General features: G+C 42.6%; 1 protein-coding gene across 1 annotated transcript in view; it reads right to left on the reverse strand.

Annotated features, from left to right (window-relative positions):
* The window catches only part of ATXN10 (ataxin 10), a 146,505-nt gene that overhangs the window by 71,060 nt on the left and 54,626 nt on the right, over positions 1 to 20,819 (reverse strand). The window contains exons 7-9 of the mRNA XM_040234548.1: positions 20,303 to 20,468; positions 11,892 to 12,000; positions 9,516 to 9,685 (exon numbers count right to left, since the gene is read on the reverse strand). Coding sequence (XP_040090482.1) covers positions 9,516 to 9,685; positions 11,892 to 12,000; positions 20,303 to 20,468 — 445 coding nt within the window. The remainder of the gene's footprint in view (positions 1 to 9,515; positions 9,686 to 11,891; positions 12,001 to 20,302; positions 20,469 to 20,819) is intronic.

Genomic DNA, 20,819 nt, shown 5'->3' on the forward strand with positions numbered 1-20,819 from the left:
AAAGATGCCCCTCCTTAAGGACTCCTACATGTTGGTCCAAGATTTCAAATGTCTCTTTCTCCAGCAAATATGGACGTAGTGGAGCATAGCAGAGTTTGGGTCTGGAGGTCAGAGGTCAGCCTGTTACTACTGCTCCAAATAACTCAACTACCCAAGGTCTGACTAACCAGTAAAACAGGGCTCTCACCCTCTGCTCACTGCTCCTCACACTGCAGTTCGGTGGTACGGCAGGTGTTAAACCAGACCGGGTGTGTACTGCCTGCAAAGGAGCTTAGTCTCTGAGGAAGACAACGGTGGGAGCCACAGGAGAAAGCACGGCATGGAAGAGCCTGGCATGGGCTGGAGCCTGGTTAGTATGAAACAGACAACAATGAGTTGCATGGTATTTCTGTATTTAGCATGACTCTTCCTTTGAAATAATGTTAAACCTTTTCTGCAGAAGAGCTCATCACTCTACAAGATACAGACAGCTGCAACACACTCAGCCATGGTATGTGTCCTCTAGCTAGGAATTTTAATTTCATTTACTGCAGCAGGAACTATAAGTTCAGGAAACTAATGGTGACGGTTTGATTTATGAATTTTGACATGTTTCTTGAACTCAGATTACATTACAAAGATGTGGAATTCTAAGCAAGCCAGCTCTTGTCTATACATCCAATCTTCAAATCAATAAGCTGGGATTCTGTGCAACCAGCTTCCGACAGAGGAAAACACACAGTCTAACTGAGATGGGCTGTAAACCTGTAATTCAGAAGTCCCTTAAAACACTCTCAAGACTAAGCTAGAACCAATTCTGGAATCCACACAGAATACCCTTCAGCTCTCTAGTCGACAATAACAAAAGGGAAATTCAACTGAGAAACTGTTGGTAGTCAAACTAAAGAGGGAAAAAAAAAAAAAAAAAGGTTTGCATGCTTTGCTTTCACTCTGCTTCCTCCCCAAAGTCCCATTTACTATAAAAGTGATAAACACAGAGTGGGCCTTCCCTGGTGGCTCAGTGCTAAGAATCCGCCTGCCAAGGCAGGAGACGTGAGCTTGATCCCTGGGTTGGGAAGATCTCCTGGAGAAGGAAACGGCAACCCACTCCAGTATCCTTCCCTGAGAAATGCCATGGATAGAAGAGCCTGGCAGGCTACAGCCCAAGGGGTCACACAGAGTTGGACACAACTTAGCAACTAATCAGCAACAACAAAGCACAGAGTATGGAATGGTCTGTAAATACTGTGAGATGCTGTGCACAAACGGCCATTTCAATAACCACAGTGGGGAGACGCTGACATGAACTACAGCTACTCGCTCACAGAGGGGCTGGAGGTGGCGGGGTGTGGGGGAAGGAGGAGGGGGTAAGTGACACCAGACACACTGTCAAATGCTTTACATGTAAGTGATCACATTTAATCCTTCCAACCCCGTAAGGCAGGTGTAACAGTTTCCATTTTACATGTGAAGAAGCTGAGATTCAGAGAGGTTAAGTCACTTGTCCAGATTTATCCTATACAGCTAAAAGGTGGTGAAACCGAGAGGTGATGTGGGCTTCTCTCAGCCTTGTCTGGACTCTCCGCACTATCCCAAGCTGTCTGTCTGTTGTAAGGCTTCCCTGCATACATCACTCATATTTATGAAGCCAAACGTTACAAGCCAAGGGAAGAGAAGAGCCAATGCCAGGAGGACTCAATGCCAGGACACCTTCAATAGCCTACCTGGAATTCCCCAGTTAGTCAGGCATAGAGTTACAGCATTAAAGCTTCCTGTAAAAGCGGAAAAATATGTGCCTGGGAAAGAGGGCAGATTAACCACTATCATCCAGGAAGATCTAGGGCAAGGGTTTCATGAGGGAGTCGTCCTCAAGGGAGAAGCGAAGAACAGTGGTGATGGCTGTGGGTGACTAGAAAGAAATCACTTTGCTAAAGTGAAACTTGAGTGATACTCAGATCAACTTCTGTGTCACGGTTCTGCTGGTGGTCAGTTTACGTGCATCACACTGAAGTCTTAAGCAGAAACAACACACAAGTGCTGCACTAGGAACTAGAAACAAAAACTGCTACTATATTCACGTACAAAAACTGGGGGTGTAGAAAGCAGGGGAGTTGGGCAATGCTTAAGAATGTTCAATACACAACTGTGCTCGTTTCATGTGCTAGCAGGGTTATGCTCAAATTCCTTCAAGCTAGGCTTTAGCAGTACATGAACCGAGAACTTCCAGAGGTACAAGCTGCATTTAGAAAAACCAGAGGAACCAGAGATCAAATTGCCAAGATCCGTTGGATCACAGAAAAAGCAAGGGAATTCCAGAAAAACATCTACTTCTGCTTCACTGACTATGCTAAAGTCTTTGACTGTGTGGATCACAACAAACTGTGGAAAACTCTTCAAGAGTTGGAAATACCAGACCATCTTACCTGCCTCCTGAGAAACCTGTATGCAGGTCAAGAAGCAACAGTTAGAACCAGACATGGAACAACAGACTGGTTCCAAGTTGGGAAAGCAGTATGCCAAGGCTGTATACTGTCATCTTGCTTATTTAACTCATATGCAGAGTACATCATGAGAAATGCTGGATTGGATGAAGCACAAGCTGGAATAAAGATTGCTGGGAGAAATAACAACCTCAGATATGCAGATGACACCACTCTAATAGCAGAAAACGAACAGAAGCTAAACAGCCTCTTGATGAGAGTGAAAGAGAAGAGTGAAAGAGCTGCCTTAAAACTCAACATTCAAAAACTAAGATCATGGTCCCATCACTACATGGCAAATAGATGGGGGAAAAGTGGAAACAGTGATAGATTTTCTTTTCTTGGGCTCCCACATCACTGTGGACAGTGACTGCAGCCATGACATTAAAAGACACTTGCTCCTTGGGAAGAAAAGCTATGACAAACCTAGAGAGCATATTAAAAAGCCAGAGGTATCACTGCTGGGAAAGATGAAGGCAGGAGGAGAAGGGGACAACAGAGGATGAGATGGTTGGATGGCATCACCGACTCAATGGACATAAATTTGAGCAAGCTCTGGGAGATGGTGAAAGACAGGGAAGCCTGCTGTGCTGCAGTCCATGGGGTCACAAAGAACCGGACATGACTGAGTGACGGAACGACAGTAACAAGGAACAGACAAGACAAGGTAGAGAGGGGAGCACAGAGTAGAAAGCTTCCCTGCACGGACCTCAGATGGTTCTGCAGAAAAAGCATCCTGTGACCCTCAGCTCTGAGGGCTAACTTAAGGTCAGTGTGATGAGTGCAGGCTGGGACATCCACAGGCCGAGCACAGGCCAAGAAGGCAGATGCCTGCCTGCGTAAGGGCTGAGCATCAAGGGCAGTGCCACCCAAACCCACCTGACCTGCACGCTGGCATGCTCAGCCGTGTCCGACTCTGTGACCCCTGTGGACGGCTGCCCGCCAGGCTCCTCTGTCCACAGGATTCTCTTCCAGGCAAGAACACTGGCGTGGGCTGCCATTTCCTCCTTCAGAGGATCCTCCCAACCCAGGGATCAAACCCATGTCTGCTGCACCGGCAGGCAGAATAGATTCTCTACCCCTGAACCACCTGGGAATCCCCAAACCCACTGAGAGCAGCACAAAGGAAAACACTAGCACACGATTGTCAGTGGTGTTCTCTCTGCAACTGTAATAAACAAATGAGTCAGTCAATTGTCTAGGTAACTAGTAAGTCAGCCAGTAATCCTGTACAAAACAAGAACTGATCCCCACTAAGAGCAACGACCTAAAGAAAATAATTAGGAAAGAGCATAATTTTTTTTTTAAGTTTCATGATTTAATAGGCAAATATGCTGCTTAAGAACATTTTAAATAGAAAGAAATCATTTTGAAAAAGGATATAATGGTTTGCCTGTTTGTGGTTCCTCCCATATGGATGTGAAAGGCAACCCTCCCCCTCAAAAAAGGGACGTAAAAATAATCCTCTTATGAACGCTTCACAATCATTATTTACTCTAAAACTTTAATGAAAAAAGTGCAATCAGAGCTACAAAGCTTAAACTTTGAATTAAAATTTTTAATAACTGGCAAATATTTTATGGTATATATTAACACATGTCCTGGCTATGTATAAATTAAATAAAAATAAGGCAAACTACAAATAATTACAAAAGCAAGCATTTAGCGGAACATTCATTTTTGTTTGAAAAAGTTATTTTAATTGCCTTTGTTTGCAAGCATGGTCAGGAAATTTTATAGTAAAATGTAGGTTCCTTGAAGAGGAAGAGTGTGTCTTACTTGCTTTGTATCTTCAGCATCAACAACTGTGCTCAGTATGTAGTGTACACTTGACAGATGTTTTAAAATAAATTCTCATTCAAGAAACATCTACTGAATGCTTATATATGGCAGGTACAGTTGAGATGCTGGGGGTCCACACAGTGGGTAAAACATTTACTGAAAAATGCATCACAAAGATATAGAAATGAAACCTGCCTCCACAATAGACAAGTGGCCAAACAGTTCACTGTCTTTACATGGTGAAGTTTTCCACATAGAATGGACTTATTTTTAAAATGAAGTCATGCCTGTAATGAAAGCTTTATGGGTGCATATGTTTGAACACATGGGATCAAACATATGTGTGAAAGCTAGCAATCTTTCAGTCAGGAGCAGAAGGGAGAAGAAAAGACACTGAACAGCATTTCCACAAAAGCTTCAGCAGAATGAATTCAGCCACAACAGTGGATGGCCCACCTCAGTCACTATGAGTTCTTGGGGTTGGGGGGCGGTTTGGGGGAGAAGGCAGAGAAACTGGATCACCTGCTCATCCATTTTGAAGAATGCATTCAGCTTTATATAAAAAAAAAAAAAAAAAAAAAAACACTGTGTTCGGTCTTTCTTCTATTCAATAATAAGCATCCACTTAAAGAGTTCATGACAATAGCGAAGAGAAGAAGAATGAGGAAGCAACAAAGTGAACCGAACATTCCTTATTCTAACAAAGGAGAAGCGGGAGAGTGCTTTCGTCACGTTTGCAGCATTAATACCCATGTGCTTCTCACGACAGAAACCAAAACACAACCTCCATTTCAGGCCCACCAAGGTCTACAAGCAGCGAGCCAGCACCAGAGGCGGCAGAACACACCATGCGAGCTGAGCGCAGCCACAGGTGAAAACAGCAGGCACAGGCGCTGCGCTGCAGAGCAGCCCCTATGGCGACCAGGAAAGGGAGCGCGAGAGGCTCCTTCACAGCCCAGGAAACACACTCCACCACGCGCAGAGCGGGGACGCATGGAGAACCCGGCAGACAAATCTCTGAGCACCTTTCAACCACAGACCAGGCAGCCTGACCCTCCTGAAAACCGCCCATGGACACAAATGGAAAGATTATCGCCCTTCCTGGCACTATGGTGCAGGCCAGCTCCCATCTGAGTTTACAGAGGGCTGCCCCTCCCCCACCGTGCGCTCCCCCTCAAATCAGGGACTCTGGCTGGAGCTGCGAGCGCCCCTGCACGCCTCCCTACTAAGAGGAGCAGGGTCCATTCCACACACGCCAGCTGAATTAAACCACACCTAGTCCCTCTGAGCCTCAGTTTCTTCATTTAGAAAATGGAGACAGTATCTTTTCAGCCTTGCCAGAGAGGTGTCAAAACGTTCCAAAGAACTAATGCAGAGGAAATGACCTTTGTAACAGAGAAAAGGTCACAAAACTAATCACAGGGGGAGCCATCCGCAGGTGGGCACCACACTCAATGCAATGAACGAAGTTACACAGACAAGCAGAGACCTAGCTGGGCTTAAATGACTTCTGACCAAACCTCAGGACAATCAGCAGTGCATGAAGATTGCAGGAAATATGTGCCAATAACTCTGGGATTCTGGTTCAACAAGGAAGGACGGTCCCTCCGTGCTCCAAGAGGGGAAGCTGCACAGGAGGAGACTCTGGCCTGCCTTATCCATCTAAGGGTCCCCAAGGCGAGGGCCACCCACAGTTGATGAATGGATGATTCAGAGACAGAGACATGAGCTGCAAAAGGGTGGCCGACTTGAACTAAGAGCGGACCCAAGGAGCCTGGTTAGCCTCCAGCATCTCAGGTCACTCAGGAAGTCTATTTAAGACATCTTCCCCAAAGCCGTGGAAAGCTTCCAGATGAGAAGTCCCATGGTAGAGGGAAGAGAGCACAGGCCCAGGCTCGCAGACAAACCTAAACTTTGCTCTGGACTCTGCAGGTCACTAACTGGTGGCCTCTCCCTACAGAGTGCCTGGCAGAACCTGACTCCAGGACTGATGCAAAGATGAAAGAGGATAACACATGTCCATAAGCACAAGGCTGGACAAAGCAGACACTCAACAAACCATCAGCCCCGTTTTCCCTCTGGGTGAAGGATTAACTTCATTAAGCTTGATGATATAAAATCCCCCTAACACATAATGGCAATCCACGCCAGCACTCTTGCCTGGAAAATCCCATGGATGGAGGAGCCTGATGGGCTGCAGTCCACGGGGTCGCAAAGAGTCCGACACGACTGAGCGACTTCACTTTCACTTAACACATATCTTTAGTCATGGAGAAAGAGCCAAACGTCCTTCTAGGCGCGAGCTGCAGAGAAGTGAGACAATCCAGACGCTATAATGAAAATCAACAGCCTGGTGATAAGGATGTGCTCTAGAACCATCTGTTTCTCCAAAATGAACTGCACCCTCTGCAGCATCAATGAGCAAGGCTAACACCCAGTGAGTCACGGTTGTGATCCTGTGATAGCTTCTTTGGAAGGAGAACAAAATCCCACAAGCAATACTTTTAGGCCAAGCTTTTTGTTGGTGTAGGTAAAAAATGTAGGAGAAACAGAGGCATTCTTACGCTCAAAGAACGAATGCCTTCATGCCTTCGAGAGTGTTTTCTCAGAAGTCAGCAGAGCTATCAGCAACTGCACCCATGAAGGACACACCGTAGACTTCCTGTGAGCCCCAGGACCTCTGCAGGGCAGCCCGGGGCACACTCTGTATTCACTCACGCTGCAATCTGACCCGACCTCAGGGAGTTACTTCATAAGCCTTTCAAGGGCTACTACATTTTGTTCCTTTAAGAACGCAATCCAAATTAGCAACAGAAGAACAGGTAAACACAAGAAACCCACCTCTTTTGTGCTCCTAAAGAAAGGCGGTCTTGGTCACTAAAAAGGTAAAGTGTTTTATTCTCTATCAACTTTCTCTTATAAAAATCAGTCCGGTAATTTTCCAAGGGTGGATTAGTAGCCTTCCACTCGTGCCTGTTCATAGATGAGGAGTCACTGAAATAGCATACGTGTATAATAAAAGGGCAGGCTGTCCAGCATGTCTCTGCCACGTCCTGTAGGAACGATTCCAGTTATTGCACTACCCCAGGCTTTAGCATCTGAGGATGGCCACTCCATTTCCAGTCTTTTCTCTCCCCTGCTCTTTAGACTGGGTGACCCCTACTGCTCTGTCTCCAAGTTCACTGACTGCTTCCTCTCTCCTCTCTACTGAATTGTTACCTTCATTCGGTAACATTTTTATATTTTATTTGGATACTGTATTTTCCAGTTCTAAGATTTCTGTTTGGTTCTTTTACATAGTTTCTATTTTGCTGCTGAGAAAAGCAGTCTTCTCCTTCACTCAAAGCATGCTTTCCTTTGCATCCTTGTGCAGCTACAACTGCTTTAAAACCCACATCTGTGTCATCACACACTCCATCTCCACTGTCCTTTTTGTCTTGATAATGGGTTATGGCTTCCTGTGTTTCATGTAAGTCTGGGATGTAAGTTATCTTGGACATTGTGAATGCTACGGTATAGAAAACTCTAGGTTCTATTACATTCCTCTCAGAATATTGGTATCTTATTTGTTTCAGTAGGTAATTATCTTGGTTCGACTTAAACCGAGACTCTTAAGTTTGCAGCTCAAATCTCAGTGTTATTATCTTATCCCTAGCTTAGCTGCTTGGAGCCTGACGCTGTGTCTTGGATTCAGGCACCAGCAGAGATTCAGGCGGTTGGTACGTAGTATGTAGGGCTTACTTTCTTCTTTCCAGGATATCCACTTTCACTTTCCAAAAGCTGTGGCTGCTCCAAACTGTCCTTTGACTCTTTAAGCTAAAAGACCTATAGATTTTCTATCTGAGTTTTAACTGCCCCACATGGCACACTCTGTTGTGCCCTTCATCCAAGTGTCATCTCGACTCCAACATCTAACTGTATCAAATAGGAATGTCTTCACATTGCTGTCTTTTGTCCACAGTTTATTACTTGCAGGAGTAGCTTAGTAGCTTAGTCCAATAGTAGCTTACAGGGCCATTAACAGAAGCAGAACCTACACAACTTATTTTTTCCCCAAAACTTTTACTCACAATGCTGTAGGTCACAAATTCAGAAAGGGCTTTGCCAGGCAGGCTGTCCCTGATTCATGCATCAGCTGGGCAACTGAGGAACTGCACTTGGAACACAGAAACTGGGCAATGACCTAAAACGTTCCAAGACAGCCTCTCACGTCTGTGCCCACTGCCCTGGGGCTTGCTTACCAGCCCCTCTCTCTCTCCTCACTGCATTTCATGCTCCTCCATGCAGGCTTCTCCATGTGGACGTGGTAATCTCAGGGAATCTGCACTTCTCACGTGATGACTGGCCTCTAAGAGGCTAGATATGGAATCTACCCGACCAGTCAAGGGCTAGGCCAGAAGCGGTACCGGATCCCTCCCACCATATTTTATAACTCAAAGCAGTCACAGGCCTTGGTCATCGAGATTCAAGAGGATGGAGAAATAAATCTAACCTCTGATGGGGAAGTGGCAAAGTCACATTGCAGGAATACATACAGAGTGATAGATCTTTTTGCAGCCATCTTGGAAAAATATAATCTGCCCCACGTATGTTCAGTATCTGACAAAGCAAAACAAACGCCACCAAACAAGAGCAAAACTCTGGAAAGACACAGGCAGGCTGTTCAAAGAGAAGCATGCGGTCCAGCCCTCCTGCTATCTCTTTCTATTGTCCTCTCATATTAGCAATAAAATTACCCCTCAGCTGTTCAGCACAAAAGAGGTCTCCAGCGGCAGTCTACTGAGTTTTCAGAGATTTACACTTAAACATTATGTCCACGTCAGAGTATCTGGAAGAAATGCTTATGATGCATAAATGCAGGGCACAGACGTTAGTTAAGATTTGTTTGTTTCTTAAGATAATGATCCAAAAGAAATTCTGTTTATCAAATGTCTACTATGTGCTTGAAAATTTCTAGGTTCTATTTTTCACTCACGTGCTCCATATAATAAGCAGTATGTTCAAACACACAGGCTTAGGACACGCACTGACTGTTTAATACAAAGGAGACTGGTTCAAACACACAAAGAGCAAATATAATGCAAAAATTATAAAAAACAGAAACCCTAATACAAACAAATATGACACATTATGTCAAGCTGTGGAAATACACACGTATACATATACTCTCTAAGCACTTCAAAGCTTCATTTCCAGAAAATGAATAGATTCTAAATCCTAAATACTATAGTCTAAATAAAGTGGTATATGTATAAAGCATACTAAGAACCTTACCTTATCTTGGTTATCTTTATTCTTGTAGCACAGATTCCCAATCAGGCGAATGAGGTGAGACTTGAAGCCCTCAGCCACGTTGGAGACGTCACCTTCTGGTTTAATGGAAGCACAGGCGCTGAAGATGTTTATGGAGTCATTGCCGGCCACGTGAATCAGGCGTAGAAGATCTACAACAGAAAGGCTAAACTGTTTTCCACAGGAAAATTTTTGTTTTGTACTCAGTTCAGTTCAGTTGCTCAGTCGTGTCTGATTCTTTTGTTACCCCATGGACTGCGGCACGCCAGGCTTCCCTGTCGATCACCAACACCCTAAGCTGACTCAAACTCATGTCCATCGAGTCGGTGATGCCATCCAACCAGCTCATCCTCTGTCGTCCCCTTCTCCTCCCACCTTCAATCTTTCCCAACATCAGGTTATTTTCCAATGAGTCAGTGCTTCGCATCAGGTGGCCAAAATATTCAAGTTTTAGCTTCAGCATCAGTCCTTCCAAAGAATATTTAGGACTTATTTCCTTTAGGATTGACTGGCTGGATCTCCTTGCAGTCCAAGGGACTCTTCAGAGTCCCTTGTTTTGTACTAGATTCTTATAAATGTAATTTATTTTAACGGATTAAAATAAAATACAGGTATAGTATTCTTGCCTGGAGAATCCCATGGACAAAGGATCCTGGCAGGCTATAGTCCATGGGGTTGCAAAGAGTCAGACAAGACTGAAGGGAATTGGCACACACGCACACACAGAATACTGAAAACTTTCATCAAAGTAACGGTTAGAAGGCTCTTCAGCGTTTGCCTTAGAATTTACCGTAACGCTGACTTGGGAGGTGGTAAGCCAAAATGATTAGCCCAACCTGGACTTTCTATTTATCCACACAGAAAAGTGAGCTAAAACTTTTCTTCCATCTTTCCTAGTACAAGGTTTCCAAATCCAACTTCTTAATGAAGGCGCTCATGTGATAACTACAGTCAGTTAAGTGTAAACTGCAGTGCGTGCTAAGTCACTTCAGTCGTGTCCAACTCAGCCACCCATGGACTGTAGCCGGCCAGGCTCCTTTGTCCATGGGATTTCCCAGGCAAGAATACTGGGGTGGGTTGCCATTTCTCCCTCCAGGGGATCTTCCCGACCCAGGGATTGAACCTACGTCTGCTGCATTGCAGGCAGATTCTTTACCATTTAAGCCACCATGGATGCCCCTAAGCTTCAGTACCTATCTGCAACGAGCCATATGATAGAAATCAAGAAGCGTGCTGATACTGTCTTTTTCCACTGTTCAAATAATCAGAAGACAGCAAAAGTTCTCTATTACCTGGGTACACTCAGAGGAAATCCCTTAATACTATTATACTCTATGAAAGCACCTATAGGCAGCCTGTGAAAGCAGACAGTCTTCCAGAGGTTTTACAAACCGTTTCCACATTATCTCAGGCACTGCTCTCAACAAAGTCAGTAAAGGCAGGCCACTTTCCTGACCTGAAAACGAAGAAACCAGGTTCGGAGAAGCTAGTGACCCGGCAGTTGAGCTGATCACCCGCATTTGCTCAGGCTCCACATGCATGCTTTTCCTGCAATAATTCGGTTTCTCAGTTTTGTGATGTCTTATTTTAACTATCACTGAAAGCACTGCATTCGAAATAAAGCACTGATATGAGATTCTAAGTATCTTCTAAAGTTCACTGCTAACTCCTCTACCCATCTGGACGCCAATTCATCTTTCCTGGAAGATGGGTCTCCAGAATAAATGTACTGTCTTAATAAAGGAAAAAAAAAAAGCCAAAAGTGAACAGCAACCACAAGCATGGCTAACCACAAGCAACAGGTTGTAAGTGAACTTATTACTTACAAAGTAAGTGAACTTATTTTGCAAACAGCTTTTTAGCAAAGATGATAATATTTCAAACAACAGCTTCCCGTTTAAAACAATTTCCTTATAAGAATGGAATACGTAATCACTATGGGTAAGGCAATATTCTTCAAGTTCCCTAAATGAAGCTGGGAAAAATTTACTACCAAGACTGGTAAAACGACAGCAGCATAAAAATCACCATCATCACTGAAACCCCCCCATCTTCTCATAACCCTCCCTACCCCGCCGCCATTGTCACAAGCACTACTGATGGGACACCACTCGGGGCGCCCTGCGCAAAAGGACGAGGGTGCCCATCCACTGAGCAGGCGATAAACAGCGGTAAAGGGCAAAAGCCAGACCTGCTGCCAAAACACTACGAGTCCTTTCAAGAAGAAATATTCCCCAAAATCTTAAAAGACAACCAATACACTGACCATTAAGGATCTGTGCTTGAACTTTATACTATAGTATGACAAGTCAAAGATTTTTTGATTAAAAAGAACACTATGTGTGATATTTCACTCACCAATCACTCTCTCCAACAAGCCAGGAAAAACCTGCAGATAGCCAAGCAGGTCAGTATTAGCGGTCATTTCACAAAGGACATCAAGAAGTCTAATTGTAGCCAGTGCCTCCTAAAAAGAAAAGAAAACATGACTTTCAAGACAAGCTAAGTGATATGACTGTCACAAATAACCATGGGAGAAGAAAATGTTACAAAGAACAGTCAAGAGAGAATGCTTGTTAACACATCTAAAGAGACAACTAGAACAATCAAGAACAAAACAGAAGTATTAAATATATACAGGGATAATCGTTTTCACTAACAACAGATCTGCCATCAAGAACACAAGATTATGCGGCTTCTTAGAGCGAAGAGTCAGAAAAGTTCTTATTCAAGCAAAAATACCTTCCAACAGTGGAATAAATGTTCAAAATGACTAGCTATGTACATAAGACTTATGCAAGTACTTTCTTTTTAAAGAATTCCCAGCAAGCAAGTTCTACTAAGTAACCCATGAAATACATTAATTTCTTGTCCACAGGAATCCTGTAAAATGCTATGGCTGAAAGAACTATGACTGCAATAACCTGGATTATTTCTGGGTAAATACAAACATATATGCTATCTTAATAGTTGGAAAAGATAATATTATTTGAAAATGTTCACATAACTATTAAATAATTTATATCAAATAAACTACATGATCAAGCAACTACCAACTGTATGGCAATAGGTAGTCTAATTTTCAAATGCAATTTTATTATCTCAGATAATATTCTTCAAAAGAAAAACAAGTTACCTCCTTTTAAAACTTCTAAATGTGTATTTATTATTCTCCAATTAGTAGACTATATTTTAATATAGTATTCTGAAATCTGACATAGCAATAAACACACATTTTTGGTATCTTTAACAGCTTTCATGTGCTAGTTGAAAAGTTAGGAGAAAATATCCAGATAAGTCTGTTTAAAAGACTTGAGCAAAGCTATCAACTTATTAGCACAGCACTGGCATCCTCTTTTATTAAATGAGACGCTGCCCAGACTGGCATCTTTAAACACCACTTCTCCTTGAAGAAACGGCTGCCTGGCTGTAGGTCAGGATAGAGCACATATAAAGTTGCCCTGGACACCCTGTCATACCAGAGAGCAAGGCAGCTATCAAGAAACTCCTTGGTCATGTTGGAAGAAATCAGAAGCAACTGGAAGAGGCTCCCCTGGTTAGCACAGGAGACCATCAGGAAGAATCACTGCTAAAACTGAAAACAAACCCAATGGTTTGTAAGCCATGACTTCAAAATGATTAAAAGCAAAACTAAACAACTCATCATCTTTGTACAAATTCACAAAACCAGCTCTAGAAGCCTATTTAAAGGAGATTTAAGACACAGCAATAAATTGTAATGTATGGCTCTTACTTATATCCTGATTCAAAGAAAGAAACTTGAAAAAAAAATTAGACAATGGGGAATAGTTGAATACTATTCATCTGATATTTACATTTTGTTAAGTTTTCAGATGTGTTACCTGTATTTCACTCATAATATCAAGTCTTGTCTTTCAGACATACGTATAAAACGTTAACTGATGAACTACAGGGACAGGGGAGCCTGGTGGACTGCCGTCTATGGGGTCGCACAGAGTCTGACACGACTGAAGCGACTTAGCAGCAGCAGCAACAGCAAGGAAATAACAGCCAGGAAAAAAATTCTCTTTAAAAAAACAAGAGAAATAAGTGAGATGCCATTCCAATATTTATAAATATTGTAAAACTATGTATATTAAGTCAGGCACTAGTAGGGGGAAAAAAGATGTAGGCAAAGCAAAGGAATACAATTTTGAAATGAGTAAAAGAGAAACAGATTGTTTTTCTAGATCATCTGTCTGGGTTCACTTTATCATTCAGCATCTCTGAGCTATTTTACAATACTGTCAGTTGCAGAAAACTGATAATAATGCAAAGTATTCTTGTCTACAGAAATGCAGAATACTTCTGTCTGGCTGGAATGCAATTAATCACTTCCTTGTTCATTGACCAGTTTCTGCATCTCTTTGTAAGTTCATTTCAGCATTCCTTTATCACATATAAGCACGTGGCTCTTTGAATTCTTTAAGAGTGGTTAGTATCTTACCGGTTTCCACTGTAAAAGGTCGGAAATACAGAAATGGATGCAAAATCATACTAAAAATTTAACATGATTTGGGTGGCATTAAAATTAGTAGAAAGGATCAGATTATTCAACAAATGGTACTGATACTATCAGTTCAGTTCAGTTTAGTCACTCAGTCATGTCCGACTCTTTTCGACCCCATGAATCGCAGCACGCCAGGCCTCCCTGTCCATCACCATCTCCCGGAGTTCACTCAGACTCATGTCTATCGAGTCCATGATGCCATCCAGCCATCTCATCCTCAGTCGTCCCCTTCTCCTCCTGCCCCCAATCCCTCCCAGCATCAGAGTCTTTTCCAATGAGTCAACTCTTCACATGAGGTGTCTAAAGTACTGGAGCTTCAGCTTTAGCATCATTCCTTCCAAAGAAATCCCAGGGTTGATCTCCTTCAAAATGGACTGGTTGGATCTCCTTGCAGTCCAAGGGACTCTCAAGAGTCTTCTCCAACACCACAGTTCAAACGCATCAATTCTTCGGCGTTCAGCCTTCTTCACAGTCCAACTCTCACATCCATACATGACCACAGGAAAAACCACAGCCTTGACTAGACGGACCTTAGTCGGCAAAGTAATGTCTCTGCTTTTGAATGTACTATCTAGGTTGGTCATAACTTTTCTTGCAAGGAGTAAGCGTCTTTTAATTTCATGGCTGCAGTCACCATCTGCAGTGATTTTGGAGCCCCCCAAAATAAAAGTCTGACACTGTTTCTACTGTTTCCCCATCTATTTCCCATGAAGTGATGGGATCAGATGCCATGATCTTCGTTTTCTGAATGTTGAGCTTTAAGCCAGCCTTTTCACTCTCTTCTTTCACTTTCATCAAGAGGCTTTTTAGCTCCTCTTCACTTTCTGCCATAAGGGTGGTGTCATCTGCGTATCTGAGGTTATTGATATTTCTCCTGGCAATCTTGATTCCAGCTTGTGTTTCTTCCAGTCCAGCGTTTCTCATGATGTACTCTGCATATAAGTTAAATAAGCAGGGTGACAATATACAGCCTTGACGTACTCCTTTTCCTATTTGGAACCAGTCTGTTGTTCCATGTCCAGTTCTAACTGTTATAGTATCAATTAATTAGAAAAAAACTGATAATATAATTAACAAATAACATTTAGGGACTATTAGCTAGGTACCAGGAGAAGGCAATGGCAACCCACTCCAGCACTCTTACTCCTCCCATGGACGGAGGAGTCTGGTGGGCTGCAGTCCATGAGGTCGCTAAGAGTCGGACACGACTGAGCAACTTCACTTTCACTTTTCACTTTCATGCACTGGAGAAGGAAATGGCAGCCCACTCCAGTGCTCTTGCCTGGAGAATCCCAGGGATGGGGGAGCCTGGTGGGCTGCTGTCTATGGGGTCATACAGAGTCAGACACGACTGAAGCGACTTAGCAGCAGCAGCAGCTAGGTACCAATCAGTATATTAAGTGCTTATAGTAAAATACAACTCATTTTACAGGTAAAGAAACTGGGGCACAGAGAGGGTAGGTAACTTCCAAGATCACACACCAGAAATAGAAGAAATCCAGGTTCAAATCCAGCTGTCTTCTACCAAAGATTATATAATCTTAGAGAGTTAAAAGACACAAGCAATTCATTTCAATCTATGCTACACTTCTTACACAAAAATAAATCTTAGGTTAATTAAATGTGAACAATGTACTGAAAGAACTAGAATATACAGGTGTCTATTTCCACAATCTCGGAGAATCCCAGGGACGGGGGAGCCTGGTGGGCTGCCGTCTATGGGGTCGCAGAGAGTCGGACACGACTGAAGCGACTTAGCAGCAGCAGCAGCATTTCCACAATCTAAGTGAAGATGATTTTACTAAATCTGTGAAGAAATTCAGAAGTCATAAGGATAAAACTGATAAACCTAACTGAATTAAAACAAACTCCCAAAAGGCTAAGACTATCATAAATAAATTCAAACAAAAAATTAACTATGGGCAAAAAAAGTTTCTTCTATTTGTGACAAAACATTTAACTTTCTGAAAATGCTCATTAAAAAAAAGTATCTTAAAAGGTAACCTGATGTGAAAAACAAACTTAACATATAGGTCACAGAAAAGTAAGAGAGAAATGATAATTAGATTAGTGAAAGGGTACAGACCCATATACTCTTGTGCACTTAGGTGTGTTATTTAGAAACGACTCTTGCAAATTTTAAATAAACACATCCTCTGTGACTCAGCAATTCAATTACCAGGAATTTATAATCCCAGATCGACTTGCCCAAAACTGAAAGGTATTTTTATAAGGATTTTTACTGTTGTAATATTTGTAAAGGTTTAAAAAAACAAAATGTGGAAGCAACTCATATGTACATCTATGGGAACAAAGATTCTGATGGCTGTATACAGTGTAATACTATTCAACCATTAAAAAGAATGAGATGAATATATGTGTCCAAGGGTAAAATATATCAGAGGAAGTGAAAAAAGAAAGTTAGAGTAAGTGAAAAAAGAAAGTTACAGAACAGAATATATAGTATTGTGTTTTAAAAAGTAACAAAAATATATAGGTGTGTGCTACTGCTAAGTCACTTTAGTCGTGTCCGACTCTGTGAGACCCCATAGACGGCAGCCCACCAGGCTCCCCCATCCCCGGAATTCTCCAGGCAAGAACACTGGAGTGGGTTGCCATTTGTATACACACAATAAAACCTTTGGAAGGAAAAAAGTATATGCTGTTAAGTTTATAGAAAATAGATGGGGCCTGGGTGAAAAGAGGAGTCCTTAACTTTGCCTCACTGCCTTTGGCTTGAATTACTTTTTCTTACAACAAAGGAAATATTATATTGTAAGAAAGGCAAGTTTCACTACAACAAGTGACAAGACTGAAACTTAAGACAAAGCAAATCCTAAAAAAAAAAAGCATACCAGAACTGACAAAAATATACCACATACTGGAAACAAGTAGTACACCAAAATATACCAAAGGACAGAGACTTGCACACTAGCATGAGAACCGAGGATTATTTGTATAAAAGAACATATGAATAAAACCTCAGGATTTTAAAGCCACGTAATTATGTAAATTAAAACGTGTGCTGGGTGCTTAGTTGCTCAGCCGTGTCCGACTCTTTATGACCCCATGGCCTGTTGGGCTACAGGCTCCTTCGTCCATGGGACTCTCCAGGCAAAAATACTGGAGTGGGCTGCCATGCCCTCTTTTTGGGGATCCTCCCAACCCAGGGATGGAACCCAGGTCTCCCTCACTGCAAGTAGATTCTTTACCATCTGAGCCACCAGGGAAGCCTAGATGCTATGAAAACATCTATTTTCATTCTGATTTTTAGGTCATAGCATCATGAGAACTTTATTGGACATCTTGTCCCCAAAACATCATAGGTGGGTAAACGCAGCGGCTTGCTGGCAAACTGACAGTGCAAGGTCGACTGGTAAACATACCCTGCTTTCCAAGGTATAAGTACTTGGTATAAATACTTCCACCGTGGCTGATTTGAAACCATCAAGAGTTTAACAACTAGCTCACAAATTATTGAATATTTAATTATAACCGACTCTCAGAAGTTGGTACAGGCCAGCGCCAATACACCACGGGGTTTATGATATATTAAATACTGAGGTATGGGTCTCCTTAAAAACTACTAATGCTTTTTTAAAAAACTTCTAACTTAAAGGATAATATATATATTAACATGCACAAGTCATGAGCATATCAGTTCAGTTCAGTTGCTCAATCATGTCCGACTCTTTGCAACCCTGTGGACTGCAGCAAGCCAGGCCTCCCTGTCCATCACCAACTCCCAGAGCTTGCTCAAACTCTTATCCATTGAGGCAATGATGTCATCCAACCATCTCATCCTCTGTCGTCCCCTTCTCCTCCCGCCCTCAATCTTTTCGAGCATCAGTGTCTTTTCCAGCATCAGTTCTTTGCATCAGGTGGCCAAAGTACTGGAGCTTCAGTTTCAGCATCAGTCCTTCCAATGAATATTCAGGACTGACTTCCTTTATGATGGATTGGTTGGATCTCCTTGCTGTCTAAGGGACTCTCCAGAGTCTTCTCCAATAACACAATTCAAAAGCATCAATTCTTCAGTGCTCAGCTTTCTTTGCAGTCCAACTCTCACATGACTACTGGAAAAACCATAGCCTTGACTAGACGGACCTTCGTCAGCAAAGTAACGTCTCTGCTTTTTAATATGCTGTCTAGGTTGGTCATAGCTTTTCTTCCAAGGAGCAAGCGCCTTTTAATTTCATGGCTGCAGTCACCATCTGCAGTGATTCTGGAGTCCAAGAAAAGAAAGTCTCTCACTGTTTCCCCATCTATTTGCCATAAAGTGATGAGACCGGATGCCATGATCTTCATTTTTTTAATGTTGAATTTTAGGCCAGCTTTTTCATTCTCCTCTTTCACAAGAGGCTCTTTAGTTCTTCTTTTTCTGTCATAAGGGTGGTGTCATCCGCATATCTGAGGTTATTGTTATTTCTCCTGGCAATCTTGATTCCAGCTTGTGCTTCATCCAGCCCAGCATTTCGCCTGATGTACTCTATGTATAAGTTAAATAAGCAGGGTGACAATACACAGCCTTGATGTACTCCTTTCCCAATTTGGAACTAGTTCGTTGTTCCGTGTCTGGTTCTAACTGTTGTTTCTTGACCTGCATACAGATTTCTCAGCAGTCAGACAAGGTGATCTGGTATTCCCATCTCTTGAAGAATTTTCCAGAGTTTCTTTTGATCTCACAATCGAAGGCTTTAGTGTAGTCAATAAAGCAGAAGTAGATGTTTTTCTGGAATTCTCTTGCTTTTTCTATGATCCAACAGATGTTGGCAATTTGAGTGTATAGATTGATGGATTTTCAAAAGGTGGACTATTTGGGCTTTCCCCCCAAAACTACAATTTTCTAGCTATTAATATGTAATAATTTCTCCCACTGTTAAAGAAAAAAGTGTGAAAGATACAGCTTTTCCTAAACATAAAAAGTTACATCAGGTAATGTCTTATTACAATATTGATATCATCTATACTATAAATGTTCATGTTGTGAAAAAGGTTAAAGCTGTGATGTAACAAGTACTAAGTTTTACTTCGTTTTCTGTCTCCTGGAAAATTCATTTTTTTAAAAGTTCTTGAAGCATAGCTCACTGCTCCTCCTGCTGGAAACAGGGGCGAATCTTTCCCCAGAAAGGAAAGCAGCCCAAGAGTAAGAAGACTTTCCTCTCTTCTATCACAGACATAAGGGTAAGAAGTTGACCTTATCAGCGAGACCCAGCATGGCCTGTGTGGGACCCACAGCAAGTCCACAGCAAAGCAACTGTGAGAAAGGTATTTTCACAAAGAAAGAAATGCACTTGCATGGCAGAAGGGGCACAATCACTGTGGGAGTGAACAGGTGCACACGCCCACACACAGCTCTCAAGGCGACGCTGTGGGCTGGGGCCCACCTGCCCACCCAGAGACAGCGGACAGATGACAGCACTGACTGCAATGAGCAGGACTGAGGGCAGGTACGGCAAAGGCGATACACAGAACGCCGTGGCAGCATTTCACGGCGTTCACTGTGCATGCTTTACGAATGCATTCAGCAGGCAGGTGCCAAGTGCCTCCTCTGCGCACGGTTCTAGGAACGTTACTGTCCAAACCTCTGCCCTCATGCAGCTTTTTCACACTCAGCAGAAGGAAAAACAGCGACTTACAAACAGGCAGCGTAAAAGGATTTCTCTGTGAAAGCCTGTGTGTGCATGCACATATTTGGTGCTGACTGCCCAGAAGATATATTAACTACGGTTTCTTAAGTCATAAACTCAGGATGGTAAGAATAAGGGCACTACTTTCACTAATCTGTATTTTCGTTAACGGTTCTAAAATAAGAATACTGTCTTAGCTTGGGCAGCTGTAATAAAATACCAGACAGAGTAGCTCATAAACAACATTTATTTCTCTTAGTTCCGGAAGCTGGAAGTTCAAGATCATGGTGTCAGCCCAGCTGGGTTCTGGGGAGGGCCCCCTTCAGGGCTGCAGAGGGCCGCCTTCTCACTGTGGCTTTCTGGTTCAAGGGGCATGGACACTTTCCAGGGTATCTTCTACAACCTCATCTGTGAGGCCCTCATGACCCAACTGTCTCCAAAGGCCCTACTCCTGTCACCATCACCCTGGGCACCAGGTTGTGACCAGGAACTTCAGAGGCAGTCCAGCCACAAGCATTCAGTCCCCAGCAGGTATGTTACTTAAATAATACTTAAAGTTTTTGTCACCAAGGACCTGGCTGAGTCAGAAAACCTCTCTGTTCACTCACCTCATTGTCGGCATGCTGTTCAGAGGTCAGTTTTAGCACAATCTTGCACTGGTCCACAAAAGTGCTCGCGATCAACTCAGCATGACTCAAAAACACAGGGGCGTCATCCTTGGTCAGTGGCTCGTCGCCCACTATTTTGGCGATCATAAGGTCTAACAACGTAACCCTGTGAAACAGAGAAGATTTTTACGTGAATATGTAATACTGAAATTGTAGAATACTAAAAATACTTATAGAGACCATTTTAGGAGAGTACTTTTATTTTTAAATTCCTAACTTATTTATAATGTCTACTTAGGGAAAACATATATTTTGTGAATACAATTCATCAATAACCTATTTTTCAAAATCTTGATCTCTTTGCAGTGAATAAGCTACAGAAATAAGCACCTTGTTATATGCATTACTTTGAGCAGTGAAATAGAATTCCACATTTCAATAATGCTGTCAAGGTCAGTTATACAATGCATCACCTACTGTAACAAGAGCACAGGTAAGTGGGCTAACTTTCATTCAC

Source organism: Oryx dammah, unplaced genomic scaffold, assembly GCF_014754425.2.
Source record: "Oryx dammah isolate SB20612 unplaced genomic scaffold, SCBI_Odam_1.1 HiC_scaffold_29, whole genome shotgun sequence".
NCBI lineage: Eukaryota > Metazoa > Chordata > Mammalia > Artiodactyla > Bovidae > Oryx > Oryx dammah.